Source organism: Saccostrea echinata, unplaced genomic scaffold (assembly GCF_033153115.1).
Source record: "Saccostrea echinata isolate AGI-Se365-2 ecotype Australia unplaced genomic scaffold, CSIRO_AGI_Sech_v1 ptg000025l, whole genome shotgun sequence".
NCBI classification, from domain to species: Eukaryota; Metazoa; Mollusca; class Bivalvia; order Ostreida; family Ostreidae; genus Saccostrea; species Saccostrea echinata.
This window is the reverse complement of record NW_026889774.1, coordinates 11,157,501-11,185,472: the sequence shown is the minus strand read 5'-3', so window position 1 is coordinate 11,185,472 and position 27,972 is coordinate 11,157,501. Positions and strand designations below refer to the sequence as shown.

The following is a 27,972-nucleotide window of genomic DNA, read 5'->3' as shown; positions in this document are numbered from 1 at the left end:
AAAGCAGTGAATTAAGAGAAATGTATGAGGAAATGTGATAGAGATCATTTATGATTACTTTGTTGTACTGTATCAATTCAATGGAAAAGATCATCCATAATAATGAAGGAAGAGGGCAAAATTATTTAGGACTACAAACTTTCCTCAATAATTTATTTCCAAGTCAGATTTACAGTAACTTATTCCTATAGGGCCTTAGAAACATAAACATCTAATTTTTCAGGATACAGAGACGAACTCAAATTTCAAATGAGCTCAAAAATCTTAAGTAAGCAGTGACATGATTTTACTTCAGCCTGAGACACAAAATTGTTCATACATATACAGATTTTTTGTTACATGTTTTGATAATTTAGTCACACAGTTACATGGAAGACTTCAAAACAGTTCCTCTCAATGATATTTTCTGCAGGAAAGATGCTTCAAGATTTAGATATGCAATTACAATAAAAAAAAATAATAAACCTGAACAATAAATCAATAATAACTTGCATTTAGATTGGATTTTCAGAGGGAAAACTTTATCCTGTATTACCACTTAATGCATGTTCCTAAAAAAAATTCTGGTATAAATATTAACCTTGATTTTGCATATTTTAAACCAAAAAAAAAAAAAAAAAAAAAAAAACCAAACAAACAACAAACAAAAAAACACCACACTGATTGAAATCAGGGGAAACATACAAGGTAATAAGGTAACTTGCATATGACCCAAACTGGATCCCTTTTCTCTAATTCATGGGGAGGGACTGAAGGGAGGAGGCTGTTATGTTGGGAAAATGTACAGAGCTATTTTTAGTTCATTTATCATTCAATAGCAAATCATAATCGCTTCTCAAATTATTTCATAAGAATATTTCAAATCCAAGATTATTACATGATAAAATGAGATAACAATAAAAACAACCATTGATGATAAATTGAAAAATTCTTCCAATATAGACAACTTTATCTTAACAACTTTTAATTAGTAAAATTATTATTGTTCCAAAGAAAAATTATACAGAATTAATTCATTTGGTACTAGCCCATAGAATAACATTTTCTTAATAATCATTCCCTCTCTTGAAATTTTAATCATTGAGGAAAAATTACCCTAATCTTAATTAGAGTAAATATTCTTGAAAATTGCCAATAAAAAAAAATACAAACCACAGCATGTGTCTTTGACAAAAAAAAAAAAAAAATCAAATTCATTAGACTGCATATAATAAAAAAGAAAAAATTTAGAAACTTATATTGAACTTATATTTCAAAAATACTTTAAAACAGTACAAATTTACCAGGTAACATTCTAATACTGTGACAACTCGAATAAACTTTTCAAAATGCTGCTTTTTACTTTTCGATTAAGACCAAGTTATACAACAGTATGGCACATTTTGTTCTTTACACAAATAATAAAGTAAATGCAAAAGTTGATCACAAAAGTACAGTACATATTTAAAGGAATGGACATTTTTTTTTCTAAATTTTATCTCATGTGTCATGCATGGAGAAATTCAGAGGGGGCATGCCAAAACCTGGAGGGTGCCCATGTCCAGGAAAAGGAGGGGCTACGGAGGTATTCATCCCCTGGGACATTCCTCTAGAATCAAAACTGTGGTGATTATGGCCTAGAATGCTATTGATGTTCATGGCATTGTGGATGACGGATGATGGATGAGCTCTGTTGTGGTGGTGATAGATGGATGATCCCTGTTGATGTGGATGATGCAGTGAGTTGGGATCCATACCCTGATGTGGAAGCATGGGATTTGGATGAGGGAATTTAATTGGAGAAATGTTGAGAGCGTCATTCTGTGAAGAGTTGTTCACATCCGAGAAAATATTTGTAAAGGTGAAATTTGACATGTGTGGAGTTACAGTAACACTTCCAGAATGGGGAGTTATTTGGGGGGAATTAGACATGGCACTATGTACACTGTTCATTCCAAAATTATTGAATTGGAATCCTAGTCCATTCTGAGGGCGAGCTGGTGGAAATAACTGATTGAAAGGGCTACTAAGTTCTGAATTTTTTGACATAGAGGCACCCTGGTGTGGTCCAGATCCAAATAAATTAGCTGGGAATGGTGGAGATCGAGCTTGGGGGAGGGGAAACAGAGGGGTCATTCTGTTGGCCTCAAACATTGCAGGATGAGGGGGGATACCACTTTCCATTTCGACATAGTTTTGTTTTTTCTTCTGTGATTGTTTAGACGAAGAGGACCTTGAACTTGAGCTTGATGATTTTGACCTAGATTGTTGAGATTGAGGCTGTGAAAGCTGTTGCTGTGGAGTTGGTCTGTGAGATGTCTGTGGTTGTGCCTGGGGAGGGGTAGGCCCTGACCGGTGTGAAGGTGGTCCATTCATTGTTCTGTTAGTTTGGCTTCCTTGCATTGGTTGAGATGGCTGTTTGTTACTCTTTGCTGTTTGAGATGATGGGGTGTTAGCAGATTTCCGTCCATCCATCACTTGATTGGGTGGAGTGTGACTCAAAGGCTGAGTGCCTGATGAATCTCTCTGTGAAAAAGGTGGTACATTGTTACTTTCATACCTATTTCCACCAAAACTCTGCTGCACTGGATTGTAACTTTGTGAGGATGAAAATACTGGGTTAAAACCCCGCACACCCATACTGCCTCGGTTATCACTGCCCAACATAGGAGGATGGTGCAGAGGAGGTGTTTCCAATGGATTACTAGAAGAATTAGAGAAGTTGGGAGGAGGAAAAAATGGCTGCATGCTACTGTTCATGCTGTAGCCTCCTCCTGAAGTCCTATCCGACCTGGAATCACTGGTAGATTTTGAAGACATGCTTCCTTGCCCAATGTCATTCATTCGCTTATGAGGGTTTGATTTACTCATACCCATGTTCAGTGGTCCCTCATGGGTTGTTACTGTGATATTTGGAAAACTGGGTGGTTCTTCTCTTGGCATTGTAGTTTGTTCTCTTTGTCTTTGATCCTGGACTGAGCAATTTCTTGACATACCATAAGAATACTGTGAATCAGCCATAGCTGGCATATGTTGTGACATTCTGGCATCATGTTCGTGGGAAGATCTACGCTGTGAAGATTGTGAAGATGGCATTTGTGAGTTGGAAGGTGGTAGATTAAGGTCAAAATTTGACAGATTGTTCACTGGAGGTCTTTGAGACTGATTAGATGAAATGTTGCTTGGAGCAGAGTTTGTATGCTGTGGAGAGGCAGATGTGGTTGGTGGCCTTTGGTGGTGAGATGGTGGTCTCTGTGGCGACTGATGTGGAGAATAAAATGGGAAATTGTGGTTCCCTTGATGTGACGAGTTCTGGGATTGGGAAGCAGGTGACTGCATCATAGATGCAGTGGATGTAGTGTGGGTTGATGAATTTGAAGACAATGTGAAAGTAAATGGAGTTGATGAAGATGTTGTATTTGCAACAGTTGATATTATTGGAGACATTGTCAAACTGTCCATGAAAGAATTTGTGGATGTTGTTGGTGTCGATAAATTGAGACCAATGTTATTAAAATTAAAGCCATCTGAACTATTTTCATTTTGACCACGAGACAAACTTGTGGACATTGAAGGACTAATCACATTTGGTGCCGATTTGGATGATTTGTCATTTTTAGCACTGTGAACAAAATTGTCGGCAGAGTATATAGATTTAGGTCTCGCTGCGCTAGTGCTCTCTTCAGTTGACTTCATCATGGAATCTGTGTTACCAGACATCCTTGTTGTCTGTGGCAGCTGAGAGGAGTTGGTATCAATTCCTCTTGAACTGTCCAAATGCTTTGACTGAGAACTAAACAGAGACTCAGCAGAATATGTCAAATCAGGATTGGTAGATATGGAGGATGAAGCAGACGGACGAGCCATGTGATCATTTGGCATGTGTGTCTGCTGCTGATATGCAATAGCTGGGGAAGTCATGGGAGACTTCATGGAAGCTGGCGAGTTGGACTTTGGGGTCTGTAATTGTGGTGATTGTTGCACTTGTTTATGCCTCATGTTGCTCGGCGATAGCATATGAGGAGAAAGTCCAAGTAAATTGTTCACTGTTGATTCAATGTCATTTGTATCTACTGTTAGAGGATTTGTATCAACAGACATCTGATCAACATTTGATCTTGATGCTGTAGGTCTCCTTGTATTCAAATTTCCCTCTGACCTATCTTGCCTGTTAGAATCCATATTTTGTGTTGTTATAGACATCGGTTGTTCCGTGTTCCCTTGAGATTCAAAAGAAATGGATGAAGAATTTTTGTTGTTCGATTGTTCACTAGGAAAATTCACAGAATGCTGCCTTGTATCAGACTTGCTCAAAAATCCATTATCTTTTGAAGAGTACTGTACATCCATTTTCTCTAAACAATTTTCACTGCTTTTCTTAGTCACATCACTGGTTGTATTTTTATCACTATCTGTCCTACTTTCAGAACCTAACCTGTCCAGACTGTTATGTGAATTCAAGAGATCATTATCTGCTTTTTTGGAAACTGAAACATCAGATATTTTCTCCTCCACTTTTTTGTTCTTTTTGTGTTTTCCACGCTTTTTGGGAGTCATAGGAAAATCATCAAATAGGGGAGTGGTAGATGAGCCTGGTTCAGTTGTTATCACTGGCATGGAAAAAAGCGGACTGGAAGAAGAGGTAGGAGTTTTATCACTGCTTGAAGAGGCCGTTTGGTTCTTAGTATTCGGTCCTCCACTTAAATTTCTAGAGGAGTGAAGTGGAAAAAGTGGAGTGGAGAAGTCTGTGTCTTCATCAAAATCATACACTGACATGGAAGGTTTGGCAGCAGTTGAGGCCTGTAGTGAAGGTTCTCCTGCTTCTTTCGATTTCTCTTTGGAGACATTTCTTTTTCTCCTTTTGTTTGCAGGTTCTGAATCCACATTCTCACTTCTGTCCTTCTTTGACTTTGATGATTTCTTACCAACACTGCTTGTAGGACTTCCAAATGAATTTCCCATTTTCTCCACTTGGTTCAATACATCCTCAATATCATTTTCACAGAAGGTGATTTCCTCTGGCATTGACATCAGAGACTCCTGCTCAACCACAGACTCTTTCAATGAATTTTCTTGTTCAGACTTCTTTGATTTCTTGCTAGATTTTTTAGAACTTTGTGTGCTGAGTTTGTCCTCCAGACTTATCAGTGCTGGTGAATCTTTCGAGCTAGAATCACTTATTTCAGCAGTATTATTTCCTAATTTGGATTTTTTGGATTTCTTGGATTTTTTTGCAGTTTCAACAGCAGTGTTTGACACGATATCAAACAAAGTTTCACCTACTTGATTATTTGAATTATTATTTCCAGTTTCTGAAGCTTTTTCTTGTTCATTAGACTCTGCTGCCTTCAAAATATTTGTTAAAATATCATTTTCGTCTGAAGATTGTTCTTTTAAAGAGTCAGAAAAGTCCTTCTTGTTTTTGTTTTTCACATCATCAGTATTAGATTCAATCATTTCAGAATCCAACACCGAAGAATTGTCTGTAGCACCTGCACTGGACACTTTCCCTTTGTTTGCATCTTTTTTTGGTGACTCACTTTCTTTCCCCTCATCCTCACCCTCACACACACTTGTATCAATCTGAAGTGGATTGTCCTCATTTGCCGGATTATAAAAGTTCACAGGAGAAATTTCCGAAAAAATTGACTCAGCAGCTTTTGCCAGAATATCTTGTTCCCCCATTTCACCACTGTCTGTTTTCCCCTGTGCTTCAAGTTGAGTCTCTGTATTTCCTTTATTGGATTTGGACTTTGATTTTGATTTGGAGGAGGACTTTTTGGAAGTGGGTGCACTTGGAGGAGGCAAGACTTCCATGGATTCTTTATCGGAATTCCAAACACCTGCTGCGATGGAAGGATTTGCTTGTGTAGGTAGTGTCACAGTTGGTCCCACTATGGGATTCATTACACTTGTTACAGTGGTAATAGCACTAGAGGTGTTGGCCACTTGAGGTTTAGGGCAGATGGCTCGCTGTCCATTTTTCTTGTTCTTTTTACTTGGAGTGCTGGTGCTAACAGAAGTGGTTGGATTCAGGTTGGGTTGCTGAGGAGGTTGCTGTGTTTGCACAGTTCCTACAAAAACAAAACAAAACTTAAAATTCTCCTCATCAATACTTATGCTACAAATCATAGTAATTTTTTTTCAATAGGCTATTTTCGGCTTGAGATTTATTAATTTCATCTGAAATACAGAAATTGTAGATTAAAAGGACATGTATCATTTAAAGCAAATTGCATTGGATTTTATTTTTATTTAAATATTTTCTTATGCCCTTGTAATCAAATGGCTACACTGGAAACAAAAATCGAGTGCCAAACTACAAAAAAATTGAGGGTGAAATTTTTTCTCCAAATTTTCTCAGCATTGAAAACTTTTCATTTTATTGAAAACATGATAAAAGTTCTAATGCAGCTACCTTGAAACAGATGAGCATAGGCCCGAGAACCATACCATTATTTTAATATCATTAGCCTTACTTTTTTGTTTTTCATTGTAAAAATGAGTTTTTATGCTAATAGGTCCTGCACTCCCATCCTTGAGACAAGCTCAAAATGGAAGCATAAAAAGAAAATTTAAAAATTTGTATTTGTTTTCATATTGTCTAAATTATTATCATAATTATTTTTTTAAAGATCTTTGTTAACGGTAATTGTTTCTTTTTAATCAACAATTCAATTATCAGCTTTATAAACTTGAACATTATGCATTTCATTTCTAAAAACATATAATTAACAGATCATGCCAATAAACAATTCAATTATCAGGCATGATACATATTGTGAATTTTACTTCTGGAAACATCAAATTAACATATTCTTCATAATAACCAATGAACACCCAGGGAGGGATTATTCCATAACTATTTAGCATTTACACATGTCTGGATCACAACTTGATTGTCTTTTGATCATTAACTCTGATCAACCCTGATATACTAAAGACTTTGCACAAGGGGACTAAGAAAAAAAACTAGAAATATGTCCATAGGACATATTTCCCAATAATACACCCAAGGTGTAGTGATATTCATGGCGGGGCATAAAAACTCTATACATGAACTAGAAATAAGTCTATAGGGCATGAATGTCCCATCCACGGAACATTTGTACTGCAATATGAAAAGAGATGTACCTTGTTTATTAAGTTTTAGCTATTTGTCAAAAGTGAGCAAAGCAGGAAAAGTTTTCAAATTTTTTCACATATGGATGTGATACCTTTATTACAGTTGTTGCCAGTTGTAGCATGGTTACGAGGGGAAAGCTGTCAATGGGAGAGCAAATGGGTTTTCTTTTGTGTGAATGGTACTTGTTTTGTTCACATAAATCATACAAACTTTCTATTCTAAAAACTTTATGAAATCTCAACAATATCACTGTAACATGTATGCAATATTTTCAGTGTTTCCGCTAATTTTGAAAACCAAGGGTCATTATAACCCTTTGAAGTTAATTTTTAATTTTTGGGAGTAAGAGAAAATTTTTGAGGGTCAAAATATATTTTGGTTTTGCTTTTAGTTCGTTCTTCAATTAGCTGTGCTTCCTTACATCATAATTTGATGTATAAAAAAATGAATGTTTAATATTACTGTACTTGTTCTTTTATTTACACACTTTACCAGTTCCGCCAATTGGGTTTCTCGGAATACACATCAATCAAGAGACAACATCTGCAAGTTGTTTGAATGTTTTGCAAAACAGTTCATTAATGATTTGAGCTTCATTATGCTTTCTATGAACAACAGCAGCTTTTTGGACAAAGCCAAACTGAAATAAATATGCCGATGTCAGATGCAATATTTTTTATTCGGACTTCGAGTTTTGTTAAGAAACTTTGAACAATGATTTATTCCTAGAAACTTTGAATATAAGTTGATAAACTGGTTCCATCAAGGCAACAACACTGAATTCGATTTTTTAAAATTTGTTTCATATTTTTTCTGCATCATGATGACCCTTTGGGTGATTTTTAGGGGGTAAAAAGTTTTGGGGGTTTTTTTTGGCATAAATTATGCAGAAATTTGCTTTAACTGAAACACTGATTTTATTTGATAAAATATGACCAAGTTCAACAACTGGTATTTTTCTCATAAATCATTAAAATAAAAGCCATGTCATATGCTCAGCTCTGATATATGTATAACTGATCTGCAAAATAAACAATTCTGATCTTTAAAACTGTAGGAAGAGTTATCCCAACAAATAATGTACCCTTTTGGCAGCTGACTGCCCGCCATTTTCACCATTTCAATAATAAGATTTTTCCTACAGAAAACCCAGTTAATAAAGTGATTTCTCTACACTTAGCAAATTTTTTAGGTAAGGTTAAAATGCTATCAGAGAGATTTTACTGTGTGTGGAATTGCTTCACTGAATTCCATGTTCAGTAAGATGAACTAAGACGAATATGAAGAAAGAGTGAATGTTATAAATAAAGTCAAGGTCAGAAAATTACAGCTAAACTACTTTCAATTTATGATATATTTGATGAGAATATGGTGTATACAGGGAATTTTTTCCCCCTGTTCTATTTTCGCCCCCTTCAAACTTGTTGACAGCAAGGAAATTTAGAACAAGGTGAATTCAAACATGACAGCATTATCTCTTAAGCACAACCGTGTCTTTGTCTGAGTGAATTTAAAAAAAATTGTTTGCAATTTTGAGAGGGCAAAAATACCACAGGGTGAAAGTTTCACAATACAAAATAACTTTTTTGTGGTGCGAAATTTACCTAAGACCTGCATGGTTGTTGGATCCACAAGAATACTGGTGGGCTGACCATTGCAGTTCATTGTCAGCAGTATAGGAGCAGTTGACCCTCCCAATTGTCCATGTAACACACTCTGTAACTGTGGATTCAATATCTTCATTGAAGCACTGTTGGGGTCAGAGGTCATCACTTGTGATGTCACAGGCGTAGAACTGTCCATACCAGTTTGAACTAGATTTGCCTGATTCTGAGTCAATATAACTTCCTCTGCAGATGTAGTAGCACTAGAAGAGGTTTTCGGCTTTCGGTTGACCGTGACCCCAGAGGTTGAGGTCACAGTGCTCGTGATGACAGATGTGGACACTAAACTTGTGGTCCCTGACGCTGTGGAACTAGTTGAGGGAGACACCTGCGGAAGGATGGAATTTGTTGTCATTAACAATCCTTGTTGCACAGTAGCTTGCCCTTGAATATTCATATTCTGAGGAGCCACCTGCAAAAACATCTTCATGTTATACTGCCTTCAATAAACAATGAACAATGCTTATGCCCCTAGATTGATTTTCACGTTTACTTTGTTACTCATATATACCTGTATCTGTCCAGTACTTGTAACCAGCATCTGTGAACCATCAGGCTGGACAATGTTTTGTGGAACTGGTAAGCGCTGAGGGATTCCCGTTCCCTGCTAAATGAAATTTTGTTAGGGAATATGAAAATTCACTAATATTACTTTTTCTTCATTATTTATCAAATTTCAAAACCTTTGTTAGTTACCATTATACAGTGTACACAAACTAAATGGAAAACTTTGGAGGTTTGACACATTTTTCTACACAGATATTGAAAAACTGCTAAAAATATCATATGCAACATGAAATATACATATATATGTGATTAGAAATTGAAATATAATGTCTCAAAATGGAGATTTCAATGTGATTTTCTGCTTTAATAGACATTTATCCAAGTCATCCACCATTCTCAAACAATCAAATAACATTATCAGTGGTTGGATTGATTATTTTCTGCAGCACATGAAAAGCAAGTTTGCTCCTAAAATTTGACATATCCTTTCATATCCATATAGTCCTTTCATATCCATGGTTTTAAATGTGCATCATAACACAAAGTATTGTGATAAATCCTTGTGCTGGAATATCATTACAATCTTATCTTTGTCTGCAAATTGATGCAAAAAAAGTGAATAAAAATGAAGGTGAATGCATTACACATTTCAAAATTTTGTGAGGTACTAGTATGTTTTACCTGGATTGCATTGGGCTGACCCCCAGGGGTAATCAGCTGATTTGCTGGAGCCTGTCCAGGTGCAAACAGGTTTGGGTTGGAAACAACTGGTATGATCTGGCCATTTGGTAAGAGCAAGGCCTGTGGAAGTTGGCTTTGAGGATTAGAAAAATTTGGAACAGAATTCACAGTCAGGAGATTTCCTGTCTGGCTTGCAGGCAGAATGAGTCCCTGTGGGTTCTGGGGGTTGCTCAAGCCTTGGATGGGGCCCTGCATGGGTTGCATGATATGCTGATTTAGGGCCAGTTGATTGTTCACTGGCTGTTGGACAATGTTATTCCCTCCCATTGTCACATTTGTTTGTCCTTGTTGAAAAGGTTGTTGCTGTATACCCTGCATTGCTAGATTCATTTGCTGTTGAGCTAAATTGTTTGCTAGAACTGTCTGCTGGTCATCCTTCTGAATCAACAAATTACCACCCACTATTTGCTTCCCCATATTTGGAAGTCCAAGAGATGCCGGATCAATTCCCACGGGGACATTTGCAATGCATGGCACCCCCTGTTCATTGATGAACATGATCTGCTGCATAGCATTAGATGTCCCAGGGTTCACAATTTGATTTCCAGGCATAACATTTGTAGCCATCTGTTGTTGTCCATTCACAAATGGCATATTCATCACATTGTTTGTTCCATTCAAGTTCTGTTGACCAGTAGCCATAATCGGTGCCACAGAATTGACTGACTGAGTGGTTGTCGTGGTAGCACCTGTTTGAATCATTGAAGCATTGGACTGAACCTGACTGGCTGGGATCTGAGAAATGTTTGTCACATTCTGAGTATTAGAGGCTACAGATGCTAATGTGTGAAGGGCAGAGCTGACCGTGCTCTGGTCAGGGGCACTGGACCTCTGCACGGAGGAGGACGTGGACACAGAGTCCTCAGTCTGGGAGGGATTGTTGTTACTACTGGGGGTGATGCCAGCATCCTGCATGGCCAGTTGGAGAAGACCAGCCCCGGCCTCAGCAGCATTTTTATCAGACTGTTGTCCAGTCATAGACTGACCAGGTAAACCTGAAACAAAACATTAAAGGATATAATTTTTTAATTTTATTTCATACACTTCAATGACCTGCAGTTGAGTTACATTTTCCCTGTCATAGTACATGGTGCATTTACCTGTTACTCCAAGGTCTGACAACAAACAAAAAAGGCAAACATAAAAGAACTTATTAACTTCTTACAAGAGAAATTTACATTAATTTTATCAATATGTATATCATATAACACTAAAATTTTTGAACTTCAGACATTAAACATTAAAACATTTCAAAATTGTTACGTAATGTATGTGATGAGTATGTATTATGAAAATAAAAGAAGGAAAATGTCTAACATTAATTCAAAATTTCTAATGACAGTTTATTAGCTGTGCAGGATTCACAAAGAAATTCAAAGTTAATGTCAATCACAAATCAACAGGTAACAAATCACCTTTCTAGTTAATGAAAGAAAAGGATTGGAAAGATGGTGCAACATTCTCAGGAACAAAAGGTGAAAGTAACACAAACATGGTTAGATCAAAACAAAACTGAGGCAATCACATATGCAAGGCTGTTCATTTTTCATTATTAAATACTGATGTATAAAATTTCATCCCAACCAGTCACTTATATCCTTTAGAAAATATTGATAAAAAATACATTTGCAAAAATTTCTAAGACACCCCCTCCCCCTTCTAGAATATATACATTGTAAATGGAATACATTACACAATCTTTCCAAGATATGAGATTAAAGGGAACGCCACATCGACTCTGACCTTGTGTAAAATGGGTCTGAGCCTGCATGCATGGATTACCTCCCATGGGCATCTGACTGCCACCAGCAGGGGGCACACCAAACATCATGGAATTCATAAACATCTGTTGGTTAATCAGTTGCTGCCCAGCACCACCTATCATCATGTTAGGAAAGTTTGTCATGGGATTACCCACAATACCCTGTGCAAGAACATCCTGCATACCCGCAGCACCTGTTGCCAAAGCTGCATTCTGCTGTTGCTGATTCTCTTGCTGTTGCTGCTGGGCTGCAGCTGCCTGTTGCTTTTTCAGCTCTAGCTGTAGGTTGATCGTATTTCTTTTCTTGGTCTTTTTCTTCTCCTGTTCTGCTGCTGCTTCCGAGACAGGGACAGACGTGCCTTGGGGCGGGACCTCTTGGGTGGCAGCATACCCTAAGAAAAAAGACCACTCGGAATAGTAATCCGTTTCGTATTGCACAACATCCATCTGATCATGAAGTATACACAGCATCTAACGTATTACAGGTAAATTTTGGCACTAATGGCGATAAAAACAACGCCTGTGAATATCAAACAAGGACTTCAAAACATGTTTATCAAGCTACTAAGCTGCAGAAATCTGACATTTCAGTTTCCATGTCAATAACAAAGTGATAAAAACAAGTTATTATCTAAACTCAGAATAATTATTTGACATAGGATTCAATTAAATCTTTATTTTTGCTGTGGTTGCAATGCATTATTTTATATTCAGTCATTTATTCCTGGTAGGGGACTAGGTAATGTTGATATTCTCTATCAAGAAAACTTTTTTTTATTTATCCCTGTCATAGTGTTTCTAGTATGTATGTTTTCATTTCTAGGAGTTCAACTTTGTTCAATCTACCTTAGCCATCATCATGATCATGCATAAATAAAATCACTTTGAGTAATTTTTGCATTCATTATATAATGTTAAAATTCTAAGATAAAGGTTTCTTCAGCTTTCATATTTATACAAATGAAAACAATAGACACAATCATTACTTTAACTAAATAATGCCAAACCTGTACAAGCTCATTGCTGATAAGAGAGGATGTCCTGCAGAACATGCCTGAGTCTCTAGTATTTATTTTTTGTTTTATGTTTACTGTCTGTTTATTTTTCTATGTTACTGATGAGAAAAAGGTGTTCTTGCTTTTGACCCATGCACAGAAAGGTTAGTCCATACATGGTCTGGCTAACTACTGTGTCATTATTTTGTTTCTACATTCAGCTCCATTTCTCTGCAGTCAAACAGCAATATTTCCTAATCCTTCAAACATCACAAAGCCATCGCTAAGATTCCTCCATAAGTCTAAAATCTGTTAAACATTATCACCAATGCAAGCTCTGCATGTGGCCATGACTTTAATTATCAATCTCTGGAGGAATTATCACTTAGAGGACAAAAAAAGACTACAATGCAGGGACATTTACTACTGACATTTAGTATTTTTCTCAAAGAGAAGATCCCCTTTTGAATATCTCAATTTCCCCTTGTCTAATAGAAAAATCAAAACAAGGCTCATGGGCCACATCACTCACCTGAGCACTTTAGTTTGAGAAAAGGAGAAACCAATCCCCCCTTGGAGAGGCAGGGGAGGGGCATGATTTTAACAAACTTGAATCTACACTAACTGAGGATGCTTCCAAATTTATTTGACTAATCATGGCTTTCAAAGATTTTTACAGACTTTTTTCAATGGAATACATTCCTATGTAAAAGTTAATTTTCTATTGTGACCCCGCCCTACCCTCTGGTGTGGTCATGATTTGAACAAACTTCAATCTACACTAGATGCTTTTACATGTATATTAGTATCACAAATCATGGCTTTGCTGTTCCTTTTTATTCCTATGTTAAACTTTGATTGCCCACTGTGACATCACCTTAACCCCTAGGGTCATGATTTGAACAAACTTAAATGTACACTACCTGAGGGTGTTTCAATATAAATATGATTAATCATGGCTTTCTTGTTCTTGAGAAGATTTTTTTTTGTATACACTTCTATGTTAAACTTTAATTGTCCATTGTGGCCCCACACTACCTCCGGGGTCATGATTTGATGATGCTCAGGGCTGGACATTAATGTTTGTTCATTTGTCCAGTACCAGTGAAAATTTTTCACAGACAAGTGAATACTTGTCCTATTGGTCATGTGATTTTTTTCTGTGAAGATTTATTTTTGAAAGTTGAAAATGAAAAACAAAACTTGTTATCAACTTTTTATCGAAAGTTCATATCAAAAACATGCAGCGCCTTAACAGTTAACTTTGATCCCGATCATAATAATGAATTTTGATTGCGGTTGTCAAACTCAGTCAAGATTGTTTACTGGAGTTACAATTTTTGATATTGAAATTTCCATTAGTAATTTGTTGCATGGATCTGTTAAAGTTTGGGTTTTCAATATTTTAATTTTGCAATATTTTCAAGTTGTCAAATTTTCAGACAAGTAAAAATTTCGTTTGGACAAGTAAATTACACTGTCACTTGTACGGAAGGAATAATCATGGCTTTGCTATTTTTGAAAAGAAGATTTTTGAAGTTTTTTCTCCTATATACAAATGTATTCCTTTGTAAATTAAACTTTGATTGCATATTGTGGCCCCCTTCATTTGAACAAAATTAAATCCACTTCACCCAAAGATACTATGTGCCAAGATTGGTTGTAATTGGCCCAGTGGTTCTGGAAAATGAGAGTAAATTGTAAAAAGTTTACAACGACAATCATCTGTCAAAGATTAGATCAGAAAAGCTCACTTGAGCCTTCATTCAGGTGAGCTAAAAATTGCATATTTCTAGACACACAAACAAAATTCATGAGTACTTCTTAAAGACTTGTAACTGACAATTTCAATCCCTGGACACCAACTCCAATTTTTATCACGTAGAGAAAAACACACAGAATAACACACTCCTTCTGTTTCAAACACACAGACATTTAAAGGTCTCCTTCTACACAGAGAAGTGTTAATCGAGTCTAATTTTATCTATATTAATCATCATTCATATCTTTATACAATATCTAAAAATACTTGAGTAATTTGTACTGGTCCATTCTTAATTTACCTGCCATTTTAAGGATTTCCTGCAACCTATCTCGTTCTGCCCTCATGTTTTCAAGCTCCATGCTAACTTTCTGCAGCTCATCATCTAATGAATTACAGAGAAATTTATGAGTAAGATTAGATCCTACCAAAAAAGTGTATAATCCATTCATGGTTTCTATTTAGGTGTGTGCTGTAATCTGAAGAATTTCAAGAATTGTATGTATAAAAATGCTGAATTTTACATATTTGATTAATTTATTAAGGAAAAATTCTTTCTATGAAAAGAATTTAGTGTATGTTCATTACAAAACTGACCATGTCCAATTTTCCCTTTCAGTTCTTTTATGTAAGTACATGCTTTTTCCACAATTTCCAGAGTGCTCTGAAAACAAAAATACTGATGTGTATAATAATACGGAGAGCATTTAGTTGCGCATACAGGTCTTAATATCACAATTCACTGCATACAGTCCATGGGGTACAATCTTTTTGACAGCGATACCTTTTAAAGGCCGAGGTTTTCAACCGGTCGGTTTTCCTCAGGTAAGTTTGGTGTGGGGTGGAGCTTAACTGAAACGGCTGTGAAGCCCCGAGGGAACCAAGCTGGCTGTGTATACCTACCTATATACACAGGATGTTACCTGTATATTACCTGTAAATGTTTTCCTAAGACATAGTTTAACTTCGTGTGTTGGTTAATCGAAATGTTGATCGTCAAATGTATGAAATAAAACATGCTAATTTTTTTTATGTAGACTGATTCCTTTAGTTCAATTCTTTTTTAAAAATATGTTTGAATAAAGGAGACAATTTTAGTTTAATCTTGTGCATTAGTAGATTTCAAATCTTTGGTTGTAAGCTGGCGACACTGAGGGAAATAGTCATTCACAAAACGAAAGTAGAAAAAAGCGCAGTCCTGAATAATTAAGTCTCTAAAACTTAGAAATCCTGTTTGAAGGCTAAATTTTGTAGAAAATATATAATAAATTAGATAAATATTTTTTGTATAATTCCTATGTGATTAACCCATGACGCATGCATGTTCCGTATTGTTTCCCCTGACAGGTAGACGAAACGGGAATATAATCACTTTATCCTACTTTTTTCCTCGGGATACATCATTCTAAACATAACTTGTATATGCATGCAATGACAACTTTTATAATAATGCTTAGTTCTCTTTAAAACTGGTTATTTTACCGTAACTTTCATCACCATGTCTCGAAGAAATATGAAACGTCTTACAATTTTTAACTTGGACAATATGACTATCTCATAATTATAAAAAAGGAATTATTATTTTATTAAATTACATGATGCTTCCAATGCAGTTCGGTATTTTCTGTTTTAAGTAAAATCGATGTACGTGTAAATTTGGATAATCTATACTGCATTATAGATTGTATAGTGAAATGAACCCCCCTTTCTTAATTACAATTTAAATAGATATATGACTGATTTTCTTATTCATTTATTTGATTATTTGACAGACTGATTAAATATAAATTATATATGGCTAATTACTTTATCATAAAGTTAAAAAAAATATAATATTAGCTCTGGCTGTTTCTTTATCACGATGTTATAAATTATATGCAGTAGGCATCAAAGACTGAATGTTAATTCAATGATCGGTACGATCCCCAGCCAAGGTATACAAGATATACACAACGGCAGGTAACAAAATGTCAATCAATTTTCGGTATCCAATCTCAGGCTTAATATCATCTGATTGACAGGGGTTCACAGACCAGGTAAAATTGAGGGCGGTGCTTATTTCCTCCCCCTTTAATTACAAACTTACACAAAAGTCAAATCTCACCTTTTATTATAAATCTACTCAAACTCAAATGCCATGTTTTCAACATTTATAGACAGTAGTATACTTATATATGTTTATCATATTTTTTATTATGAAGTCTACCTTTAAATAAGTAAAATTTCAGAAATAATTTTCTGGCTTGCTGTCTGGAGAAGATGTTCAATACTTTTGCCTATACATTGTATAATCTTTGGAGAGAATTTGTACCCCCTATTGCTCCTCTAATCTCTAACCCTGGGGCCAGGAATTTAATAAATCTTAATTCACATAAGAACGCTTATGTATCAAAATAATATAATGCAACTTTAACTTCATTTAAAAATTTTAATGCAACTATTTCTACATAATGTACATACATGTACTAAAATTTCTAATGTAACTATTTCTACATAATGTACACACTAGTAAAACTTTGGAATAAAGGATGTCTCTCTTAAAGCCCATGTGTGTGTGTAAGGGGAGTTTACAGATGTAAACCTGCATGAATTTAGATCTTTGCTTTCCAATTTGAACATTTGCAGCCTTTCTGCCTCGTAGAGTTTTTAGACTTTTCCTGCAATTTCTTACATAACATTTTAAATGACTGTTTTTCTATTTTCACCATTTCATAACTATCTCCCAAAGGTAAGGAGTGTGACAGTGAGTGGTTTCAACAAGTACAAATCCTTTTTTGCTCAAGCAAGCCTGCTTAAATTTGTTTCATGGTTCTAGAGAAGTTGAAAATAGACACACTACCAGTACATCAGATGAAGACCAAGAGAGACAAAAAAATTTGAAAAGAATAACTTAATTAAAACTTTGGCTCTGGTGAGAATAATTCTTTATACATAAACATCACCTTTATAAAACATTCGGTCCAATTCAACCTTCGACTCTGAGAGGATCTAAATGTTTATCTATTTGGAGTAGGATGTATAACTGACAAAATGATGGCGACCATCTATGGACAATTTACGCACAACAAATCAAAAAAAAAAAATCCCTCAGTCAGGAAGTAGTCATTATTTACCCTGCCGTGTCTTTCTTTTTCGGATTTTGTGGTGACAAGTGGAGGCAGCTGCTCCCCAATCTGCTGAATCCAATATCGGATCTGCTCCTTACGTTTTTTCTCAGTAGAGTTGTGGACTGTCTTGTTCCTCTTTGACACAGTGCTACAAAGTGTCGCGAGACATTATGTACATGTGAATATTTTTATTTACAAGAGTTATAGCAATGAAAATGTACTAAAGGTTTTCTTCTAAAAATAATATAACTACAGAGTAAAATTGGGTAATAAAGAATGCGAAAAATTTCAAGGACTCTTTTTAAGACATCATTTTAGTTTAAACTTATTTATAGTAAAATTCAAAAAATAATTTATTAAAAATTAATAAATATGCTGAACAAAAGGCCCATGGGGAACAACGCTCACCTGAGTAACTACAGCACTTCTTGTTCTCATTATCAGACTTTTTTTCCTATATATTCCCATGTAAAACTTTATCACCCTTTGTAGCCCCACCCTATCCCCAGGGTTATTATTTGAACAAACTTGAATCTACACTATCTGATGATGCTTCTTCATAAATTTGATCATGTTTTTGCTGTTCCTGGGAAAAAGATTTTTAAGATTTTTACTATGTATTCCTATGTAAAACTTTGATCTATTGTGGCACCACCCAATCCCTGGGGTCATGATTTGAACAAACTTGAATATATACAACCTGTGGATGCTTCCATATAAAAATGACTGATCTTGGCTTTGCTAATTTTTTCAAAAGAAGATTTTTATAGATTTTCCTATTTATTTCTATGTAAAATTTTGATTGCCCATAGTGGCCTCACCCTACCCAAGGGGTCATGATTTGAACAAACTTGCATCTACACTACCTGTTGATGATTTGACAGAAATATGATTGATCATGGCTCTGTTGTTCTTTATCAGAAGATTTTTTAAAGATTTCACCTATGTATTCCTATGGAGAACTTTGACCTCATTGTAGCTCCACCATAGCCCCAGTCGGTCATGATTTGAACAAATTTCAATCTAAACTATCTGAGGATACTTCTATATTTATATGACTAATCATGGCTTTCCTATTCTTGAGAAGAATATTTTTAAAGATTCTTACTATTTATATCCCAATAAAACTTTGCTCGCCCATAGTTATAATACCCTACCCCCAGGGTAAAAATTTGTACAAATTTGAATCTACTTTATCTGTAGATACTTCTATTCCAGTATGACTGATCATGGCTTTACTAATCTTGAGAAGAAGATTTTAAAGATTTTTCCTATTTATACTCATGTAATCACACATAGTGTCCCCACCAACCCCCGGGGGTCATGATCTAAACAAATCTGAATCTACACAACCTATGGATGTTTCCATATAAATATGACTGGTCAAAGCTTTGCTGTTCTTGAGAAGAAGACTTTTAAAGATTTTTCCTACATGTACATATACCCAAATAAAACTTTGACTGCCCATAGTGTCCCCACCCTACCAAAGGTGGGGGGGGGGGGGGGGGGATGACTTGAACAAATTTGAATTTACACATGTCAGGAAGAAGCTTTCACATAAATTTCATCTTTTCTGGCCCAGTGGTTCTAGAGAAGATTTTTAAATGACCCCACCCAATTTTACTTTTTCTTAATTATCTCCCCTTGGAAGAGGGTGTGGCTCTTCATTTGAACAAACATGAATCCCCCTTACCCAAGGATACTCTGTGCCAAGTTTGGTTGAAATTGGCCCAGTGGTTCTGGAGAAGAAGATGAAATAGTAAAAAGTTTACGAAGACTACGACAATGATAACAACGACAACAACAAAAAACGGACAAATTTTGATCAGAAAAGCTCACTTTAGCCTTCTTCTCAGGTGAGCTAAAAACCAGACTTCTTTGTGGTACATTATTTTTTTTGCACAACATATTTTATCTTTAAATAATACATTAAAAATGGAAAACTTTTTTTTTACAGCTACAATAATATTTAAATATTTATTCACACACTTTATTTGTTAGAGGTTACCAATAAATAAGACACACAACTAGCTATTTAATTATCGGTAAGCCAAAAGTACACATTAACATAATTAACACTGAAGACAAGGATTAAGAAACAGCGCTAACAATAAAATACAGTCAATCCTCATTATCTTAAACTGGACCAGCTCAAGAAAAAAACTTGAAAAAATTGAGGTTAAAATACAGAAAAAAAAAAGTGGTTGAGACTTCCAAATATATCTCATTTCTCAAGATCAGTGGTATTTGATATTAATGATGTTCGAGATACTAGAATTTAACTGCAGATGTACAAACTGGTTTTCTTGGTACAAATCCTCAAAATTACGATTTAATGAATAAGCAATTCTGCTCGTACCTTTCCTCTTCAGTAGATATAAACAGAGGAGCATGGCCATCGTCAATGTCACCGTTCATTGTTTGTCTTGCTTCATGGCCGCTCCCTAGTCCTGCAATACAGTAAACACTCATGAAAATTCCCCCCACAATCTTGAATATAAAGCAACAATAGAGTGAAATATGTCCACAAAAATCAATTTATGCTCTTCAGTCTAAGACTAATAAAATGTTACATGGATTACAATTTAACTAGTTCTGGCAGACTCGTAGCACTCTAGAAATACATTGAAATTTAGTTAGCTATTATGCCTATTGATTACACAAAATAAACTGTATATTCTATAAACTATGTTAACAAAATACTCATGATCATATTCAAATCATATGATCATTCAGATCATATATTCAAGATCCAACACCTGGCTACATTCATTAAAGCATTTAATTTATATATAGATGTAAATATAAGATATGAATTTAGTTTTTTAAAAATTCATGAAGTACATAAATAACAAAGCTTCTTGCTGGCATATTTAACAAGAAGTGCTAATACACTTCATGAAATATGCCGGCGTGAAGCATCATAGTTCATGTCCTTAACATGGATTTTCAAAAATTAAACTCATTTCTTTAATGACAATATAGCACTACTTTACATTATGTAAGAAATTTTCACCCATATATATTTTTAAAAAATTGACTTTTAATTAGCTCGTCATAAGAATAATTCTTTCTGTAATAATCATTTAACATTTGGTTATCATGTTACATAAGAAGGAAATGGCATCACTTGCATTCTACGTGTCTGAATGCTTGTTCAGAGAAATTTGTTGGTAACTAATGAAATGTATCAGTAAATAGTTCATCTATTTCAATAGAAGACAAGTGATAGCCTTATCCACCCCATTAATCATCCAACTAAAGGCACTTGGAAATCTGTGAATATGGGACAATAATAAGATCCACTTCTTCATGTTCTTATAACATGTATATATTATGCTGAAACTAAAGAAAAAAGGGGGAGTGTTAAATGTTACAAATTATTAAAGATGTGAAATAATGAATTTTCTTAAAATTTATAAACCTTTTATGAAATCCTTTACTTATTGGTACTAAGTGGAATAAAAGAGCAGCTGAAATGTAATATTTAGTCTTTATCTATGAATATATGAACATATGCTGTATACATTGTATTACTTTGCTAGTAATGCAAGCAATTGTTAGTTAAGATGTACCATAATAGCTGGAGATCTGGTAAGAGTTTAAAGTTTAATTCAGTAATTTAAAAAAAAACACACACACACACTTTTTCCCTTCCCAAGGTCTTCACTGAACTCAAATATTTTTACAAAAGATATGTTTTGTTACAAAAAAAAAAAACACTTGTAAGGGACAGTGTGTCTACATTCTGTGCTTGTTTACCAAAATATCTTTATATCAACATGTTTTGAAGATAATTTTTCAATAAAAAATTTAAAAAAGTGAAGGCTCACTCATATGGAGGACTTGTGTAGGAGAACACAGAAATGGTCAATATGCCTTTTTCTTATGTGCATGCTATATATATATAATCACAAATGAACGCATTCCAATTAGAAATTATAGCACAATGTATAAATTCTACTGGAAGTATACATTGATGTTTAACATTATAAAAGTCAATTCAAATTCTTACAGAACTCATAAGCATACATTATCCATATTAAGATGAAATATATATCTTTATTACGGATGAAAAGGGAAATAACTCCTTTTTCATAGTTGTGTTTTTAGCAGTATCCAGTATCTACTAGTATTTACTTAAATTCATTGAAATAATCTTGTTTAACTGTATTTCTTTTCATAATAACCATACTGGTCAATTACAATATGGCAGAATTGTCTAAAAGAAATTCTTGTGTAGAGTGTTTTAATTAATGCAAAAACACTAAATGCGATAATCAATTAATACCAAATAGGTAAGCTTAGATGCAAGGAAAGTTTCTGGTATTAAACTTTCATGATGATTGAAAGTATAGACGAAACTTTTAGTGCAGTTTAATTTTGATTTGATACTTAGATGAGAGAGAAGTTTGCCATCTACAATTTCCATTTCCTATATTTTCTCAAAAATCATCAGTTAAATGAAGATTTTAACATTTTTTGGGACATTAAGATAAATCTCAGTGGATGATGAAATTATGATTGAGTTAATAAGCATCAGAAGTAACACATATCAGAAATTAACTATGTCTACACCTTCCACACTGCTAAAAGACACATGAATTTTTAATTTGGGGGAAAAGGGGGGATGTGTGTGTGTCAAATATGACAATTTTTTTTTATTTGGGAGAAAGGGAGGATGTCAGACATAAATAATCATAAATGGGGACTTATTAGTTTTGGAAATGGGGCAATGGACACTTATGAAGGTTATCTTCTTGGTACTGAACCAACTCCAGTAATATCCACACATTTTAATAGAGGTTTCAAATACTACATGCAATAAGAGTGCTTTAAAATCTTCAAATAACATGGATTAAGAGTTAAAGAAAGAAAAGTTGCACAATGTTTTTGCTTTGCCCCTCTTGATTTACAACCTTAAAGTTCTCATGAGACAGTAATACCTTTTACGAACAGCACGGACTTGGAGTCTCATCTATTCCTCAGTTTAAATCACTAAATTGTATAAATCAGAGATCACGAAAAGATTAATAACTTGGAATGCACACATTGTGATTAAACTGAGTATCCATCCTTATCCATTAAGTAATATAAATATCTGCATGTGTTTCTATCACTTTCAATACCAATGATATTCAATTTAGTGTAGGACCAACATATCTTCATTTTCAATTTCAGAATGTGGTGAATCTCAGTAATTTAATGTCATTTAACATTATGTTTACTAATTTCATAAAAATATAATCTTGCCCCTTGCATAAAACTTTATATTCTTTATTTGAACAAGTGACACACATCATATAAGTTTTCTCTTGACAACTTGAATGTATTTCAAGACAGAAAACTACAGGGTATGTGGATATTGTACAAATATACGAATAAAATCTGAACACCTCATATCTACGTGAACATGAATAACGTCGATTTACAGAAAGTCTGTTGATAAATATCTCTCAAGTTACATACCATGTGAAAATTGGAAGGATTGTAAAGAGAGGTCATTTGTTTACAAAAAAACATTGACATTACACACAGCCGAACTCCGTGCTTCAGTTTCACGACAATAAACTTACCAAATTTGTCCGTCATTATAACACTAGGGCATATTGCTTCATGAAAATATATGATTCAAAAAACAATACAGTCAAGACATGGTATCATTTGAACACATTTTGACATAAAGAAGCCATTTCGATTTGGAAGCCGCCATTTTCCATAATGACGTCACGAATCTACATACTGTCTCGTTTTGGAAGGGAATCACTTCTATGGGAATTCCCTTTAGATAGCACTAAATACCAAAATGCTTGCAAAATCAAATGCTGCATTTGTAAAAATAATTATGTTAAAATTGCATATCTAACAGCAGGAGCCTAAGCACAAACTGTTCAGCATCATATAAATCCACATTGAAAAGAATATGAAAAATGCAAGAATAAATTAAACAGAGCGGGGGGGGGGGGGGGTACGTTAACATCTTTCGTAATCTGGTAAATTGATATGAATAGTAAAAGTTACAAAAACACTAAAGGCGATGTTTTTGCTTAATATGTGCATGTTTATCAATAGATGGTCATTTGATAGAGGGGGGTTACATGTAATAACCCGCTTCGATTCTTTCACTGATTAATTCGAATTACAAAGGCTGAAATATTTTGAAAATAAATTTATGAAATGAAATATCAACAAAAGGTCGATTTCTTCACTCATAAAAACTGGAGAAGAATATGAAAAATGCAAGAATAATTTAAACAGAGATTGGGGGGGGGGGTACGTTAACATCTTTCATATTCTGGTAAAATTGATATGAATAATAAAAGTAACAAAAAAAAAAAATAGTTTTTGCTCAATTTGTCAGTGCATGTTTATCAATAGATGGTCATTTGATAAAGGGGGGTGTAATAACCCGCTTCGATTCTTTCACTAATTAATTCGAATTACAAAGGCTGAAATATTTTGAAAATAAATTTATGAAATGAAATATCAACAAAAGGTTGATTTCTTCACTCATAAAAACTGGAGAATTCTTTTCTTTTGGTAAAAGAAAGGACACACACACACACCTTGATTCTTAGTCATTCCACATACCACATCTTCCGATTTTTTTTTTTTAAATGGAAATCTGTAATTCATTGAGAAATATTCATGTATATCAACATTACACATGTATATGTGTGGAAAGCTACAGCATTCAAAACACTTTACACGAACGGGGAGGTCAAAAGGTCAAAGTATAATTTTATTTTGATGTCACAAACGTTGAACGCCGTACAAGAGACATTTAGTTACAATAGATTTGTAACATGTACGTGTAACCTACACGTACACGTTTACTTCCTAGCCGTGAGCTAAAAATTACTTTAGGTACGCGTAGCACCGGAAGTGCTGTAGCAGACGTCGAAACCTCAGGAATGGGAGATTTGAGGTAAACAATAAACAAATTAACTCTGTAAGTCTTGAAATAAGTTATAAAAGAGGAAACTAGAAATTATTTCCGAATATTAGCGTATACTTAAAATTCGAAAATACACAAAACTTAAAAAATGGGGAATTCTAATTTAGGGTCATGAATACCTATAGAAGTTTTCATAATTTCTTTTTTCGCTTACTTTTTTTTTCAGTATTGAAAATCTACTATTCTTGCTGGATGGGGGCTATTAAAGTTTGATGAATTCCTCATCTTAGAGTCCAAAATAGATCATAATAAATCCCCTCAGCTAATGCCAGACGGACCGAGATTGAATTTTTCTGCCTTGAGTGATGAGCATTGTTTCTCTTTATTCCGGTTAGATTTTATACCTGTGTAACTATAATGTCTGACTGTCAATATACGTATAATTTTTTTCATTTATTTATTTCCAGAAGTCCTAATTCATGTTACTGTAAAAAAGTTTTTAAGTTGCATGTAGATTCAGCAAATGTGATGTTCGGCGTATGATAAATATACTTTGAGGTTTCACAGCAAAGTTGTGTGCAAAAATAACAGCATAGCCACTGGACTAGAGGCATTTGGTATTACATTAAGACGATTTTTGCCTACCCAAACAGCAGGCCCGTAGGAAGCAATTTCAGTTTGGGGGGGGGGGGGGGGGGGGGGGCACAGCCATACATTTTTAGTAGAGGGGGCACTATCAACTACCAAAAATTTTTTGACAAGAAAAAAAAAAGGACATCAGACGTTTATATTGAGGGGGCACAGGCATATATCATCTATGTTTTTTAAGTAATCTATATATCGGCAAAATTATTGGGGTGGAACGCCCCCCCCGTGCCCCCCCCCCCCCCCGGTTCCTACGGCCATGAACAGATTAGCCGATTTAGTTCTGGACAGTATTTGGAAGGAGTGAATCTGAACTTTGTCTCATCTTTTGTTCGATATAAATTATGTCTCCTAATTCTATACGTACATGTACTTTATACTCGGTCTGGTCGAGTTTAATTAAAAAAAAATATCTACATCTTTGCTTAATTCAAATTTTTCAGACGCTGGATTTCATCTATGCCTCGCACGGAAACAACTTGGTCCAACTGCTGCCTCATTTCCTAACTCCAACTTCTTTTGTTTCTAGCTCAATTTTTTCTTCATTCAAGTTGTTTTCGCTCTCAGCCTTATGATGGAGGAAGTCGATCATAGTATCAGATTTTCTTCTCTTCACTGAATCTTCACTGAACAAGTATGACTGCCATCGTTCTCATCAGAGGTAGCTGACAAATGGAAAACAATTTGAAATTTAAAAAAAAAATGTTTGTAAACGCGAATATGTAAACATTCAAGTAATATATACGACTATTCGTTCGCCCTTTTCCGTATTAATTGCGCTTTCATCGTTGCCTTTTTCGTTTTTGAATTTGAACCGCTCAGACAATTCAAGCACTTCCTGTAACAACTGCTTCTTCTCGCCATACTCTTCCTCAGTTCCAGATCTTTGAATGAAAAGTAAAGTATAAAGTTGTAAACAAGAGGCCCATGGCCATAACGCTCACCTGAGTCACTTTGACCCTGCTATTCTTCAACAGCTGATTTTCCTCTTTAATTTCATATTGTGGAACAAAATCTAGCCCTAGGAGAGCTATGATTTAATCTAAGTTGAATCCACAAAATATTTGGATGTTTCACTATCACTACAATCAAAATGATTCTGGAGAAGACTTATTTTTCCCAATACACACGCATTACATAAAATTTTGATCTCTGATTTCGGCCCAACCCTAAACCCAAAGCTCATAATTAAAAAGGGGATTCTGCATATTTTTAGTTTGTTTGCTCTTTAGTTTTATTGAGTGTGATACGTCTTGACACACTTGAAAAAAGTTCTTTCAAAATGTATCAATCTCTTGAAAAACTCTGATCCTTTAGAGTAGATCTTTAGATTTTTAAATATTTTCCCCCGGTATATCCCTATGTAACAGTTTGATTGCTTATTGTGGCCCCACCCTGACCCCGCGGATCATGATTTGAACGAAATTTAATCTACACTGCCTGAGGATGTTTCAGTATAAATATGTCCAATCAGGGCTTCACTGTTCTTGAGTAAAAGATTTTTAAAGATTTTCCCCCTATATATACGCATGTAAAAGTTTAATCTCCTATTGTTATCCCCACCCTATCCCAGGGTCATGACTAACCATGGCTTTGCTGTTCTTGGGAAGAGGATTTTAAGATGATTTTTCCTGTACATCTTTCTCTGTAAAACCTTTGTCCCCTGTTTTGGCTTAACACTACTCCCAGTGGTCATGATTTGAACAAACTTGAATCTTTTTTCACTATTTTAAGAAGAAGACGAAATGCGAAAAGTTTACAGGAACGAAGACGCCGACGACAGAAAACGGATAAATTTTGATCAGAAAAGTTCACGTGAGCCTTCGGCTCAGGTGAGCTTAAGAGTTGTATAAAGACATCAAAGAAGCAGTTTAAAACTTAAAAAAAAAAAAAAAACAGATGCTTTAAAATTTGTTCGAACTTCTGGGAATATAATGTTCTGTAAAGTACGTCAAGATACAAAATTCGATTTTTTTTTTTTTAAAGAATACGTATAATGGGTCCTGACGAAAAGGAAATGTAAAAAAAAAATCCAACAAATATATGAGTGGCAGGCGAGAAAGTCAAATATAAACAAGAAATTGTAGACAGCTCAGTTTGGGGAGGCGGGGGGGGGGGGGGTCTAGGAGACCAGATGCAAATACTGCAGATCACAAGAAAAGTGCGCGGCCATGAACTTATCCTTTCGAAATCGACAATGCGCTGGCATCGGTTCTCTGGTTGTCGGTAATTGTGGAACGGACATTTGGACGAGAAAAGGATAAGTAATTCAAAAATTCTAATCCCTTGGTTATGCATCACTAAAACGTGTCATGGTACTTGTAAGTAGAAAGCTTAAAAATTCAGGTATAATAAAATAGACGAAAGCCTATTAGGATCAAACTACGGTTAAAAAAATTAAAAGGCGTTATAACGCCTTTTCAAAAGGCGTTATAACGCGAAAAAAGGCGTAATAACGCCTTTTCAAGCGTTATAACGCGGAAAAAGGCGTAATAATGCAAATAAAGGCGTAATTACGCCTTTCCAAAAGGCGTTATTACGCCTTTTAAAAAGGCGTAATTACGCCTTTCCAAAAGGCGTTATTACGCCTTTCTAAAAGGCGTTATTACGCCTTTCTAAGAGGCGTTATTACGCCTTTCCAAACGCCTTTTAAAAAGGCGTTATTACGCTTTTTTAAAAGGCGTTATTACGCCTTTCTAAAAGGCGTTACTATGCCTTCTGAAGGGCCATTATTATGTCTTTGACAGGCCCGTGCTTTTAAAGTGGGGAGGGGGGGGGGTCCCATA

The 27,972-nt window shown here is 35.0% G+C and overlaps 1 protein-coding gene across 4 annotated transcripts; it reads right to left on the bottom strand.

Annotated features, from left to right (window-relative positions):
- Positions 1-1,186: 1,186 nt before the first annotated feature.
- On the bottom strand, positions 1,187-23,366 carry LOC133191986 (mucin-17-like). Of its 4 annotated transcripts, none has more exons than XM_061327792.1 (10): positions 23,220-23,366; positions 20,003-20,093; positions 17,650-17,791; positions 15,134-15,200; positions 14,838-14,921; positions 11,761-12,171; positions 9,958-11,012; positions 9,281-9,376; positions 8,710-9,181; positions 1,187-6,053 (listed from the first exon to the last, which is right to left on the bottom strand). In XM_061327792.1, exons 1-10 carry the CDS (start codon positions 23,233-23,235, stop codon positions 1,480-1,482), a joined length of 7,008 nt encoding a protein of 2,335 aa, XP_061183776.1. In that variant the 5' UTR covers positions 23,236-23,366; the 3' UTR covers positions 1,187-1,479. The 4 variants fall into 4 exon arrangements, with proteins under 4 accessions (XP_061183776.1, XP_061183779.1, XP_061183777.1 ...); XM_061327795.1 differs by having other exon boundaries at positions 8,710-9,097; XM_061327793.1 differs by having other exon boundaries at positions 9,281-9,373.
- Between the last annotated feature and the right edge of the window lie 4,606 nt (positions 23,367-27,972).

Excerpts from the sequence above, each read along its gene's own strand:
- LOC133191986 (XM_061327792.1), bottom strand. Across the intron at positions 17,792-20,002 it reads ATATCTACTGAAGAGGAAAG|CACTGTGTCAAAGAGGAACA; the intron begins GTACGAGCAGAA and ends GACACTTTGTAG. Across the intron at positions 9,182-9,280 it reads CAAGTACTGGACAGATACAG|GTGGCTCCTCAGAATATGAA; the intron begins GTATATATGAGT and ends ATGTTTTTGCAG.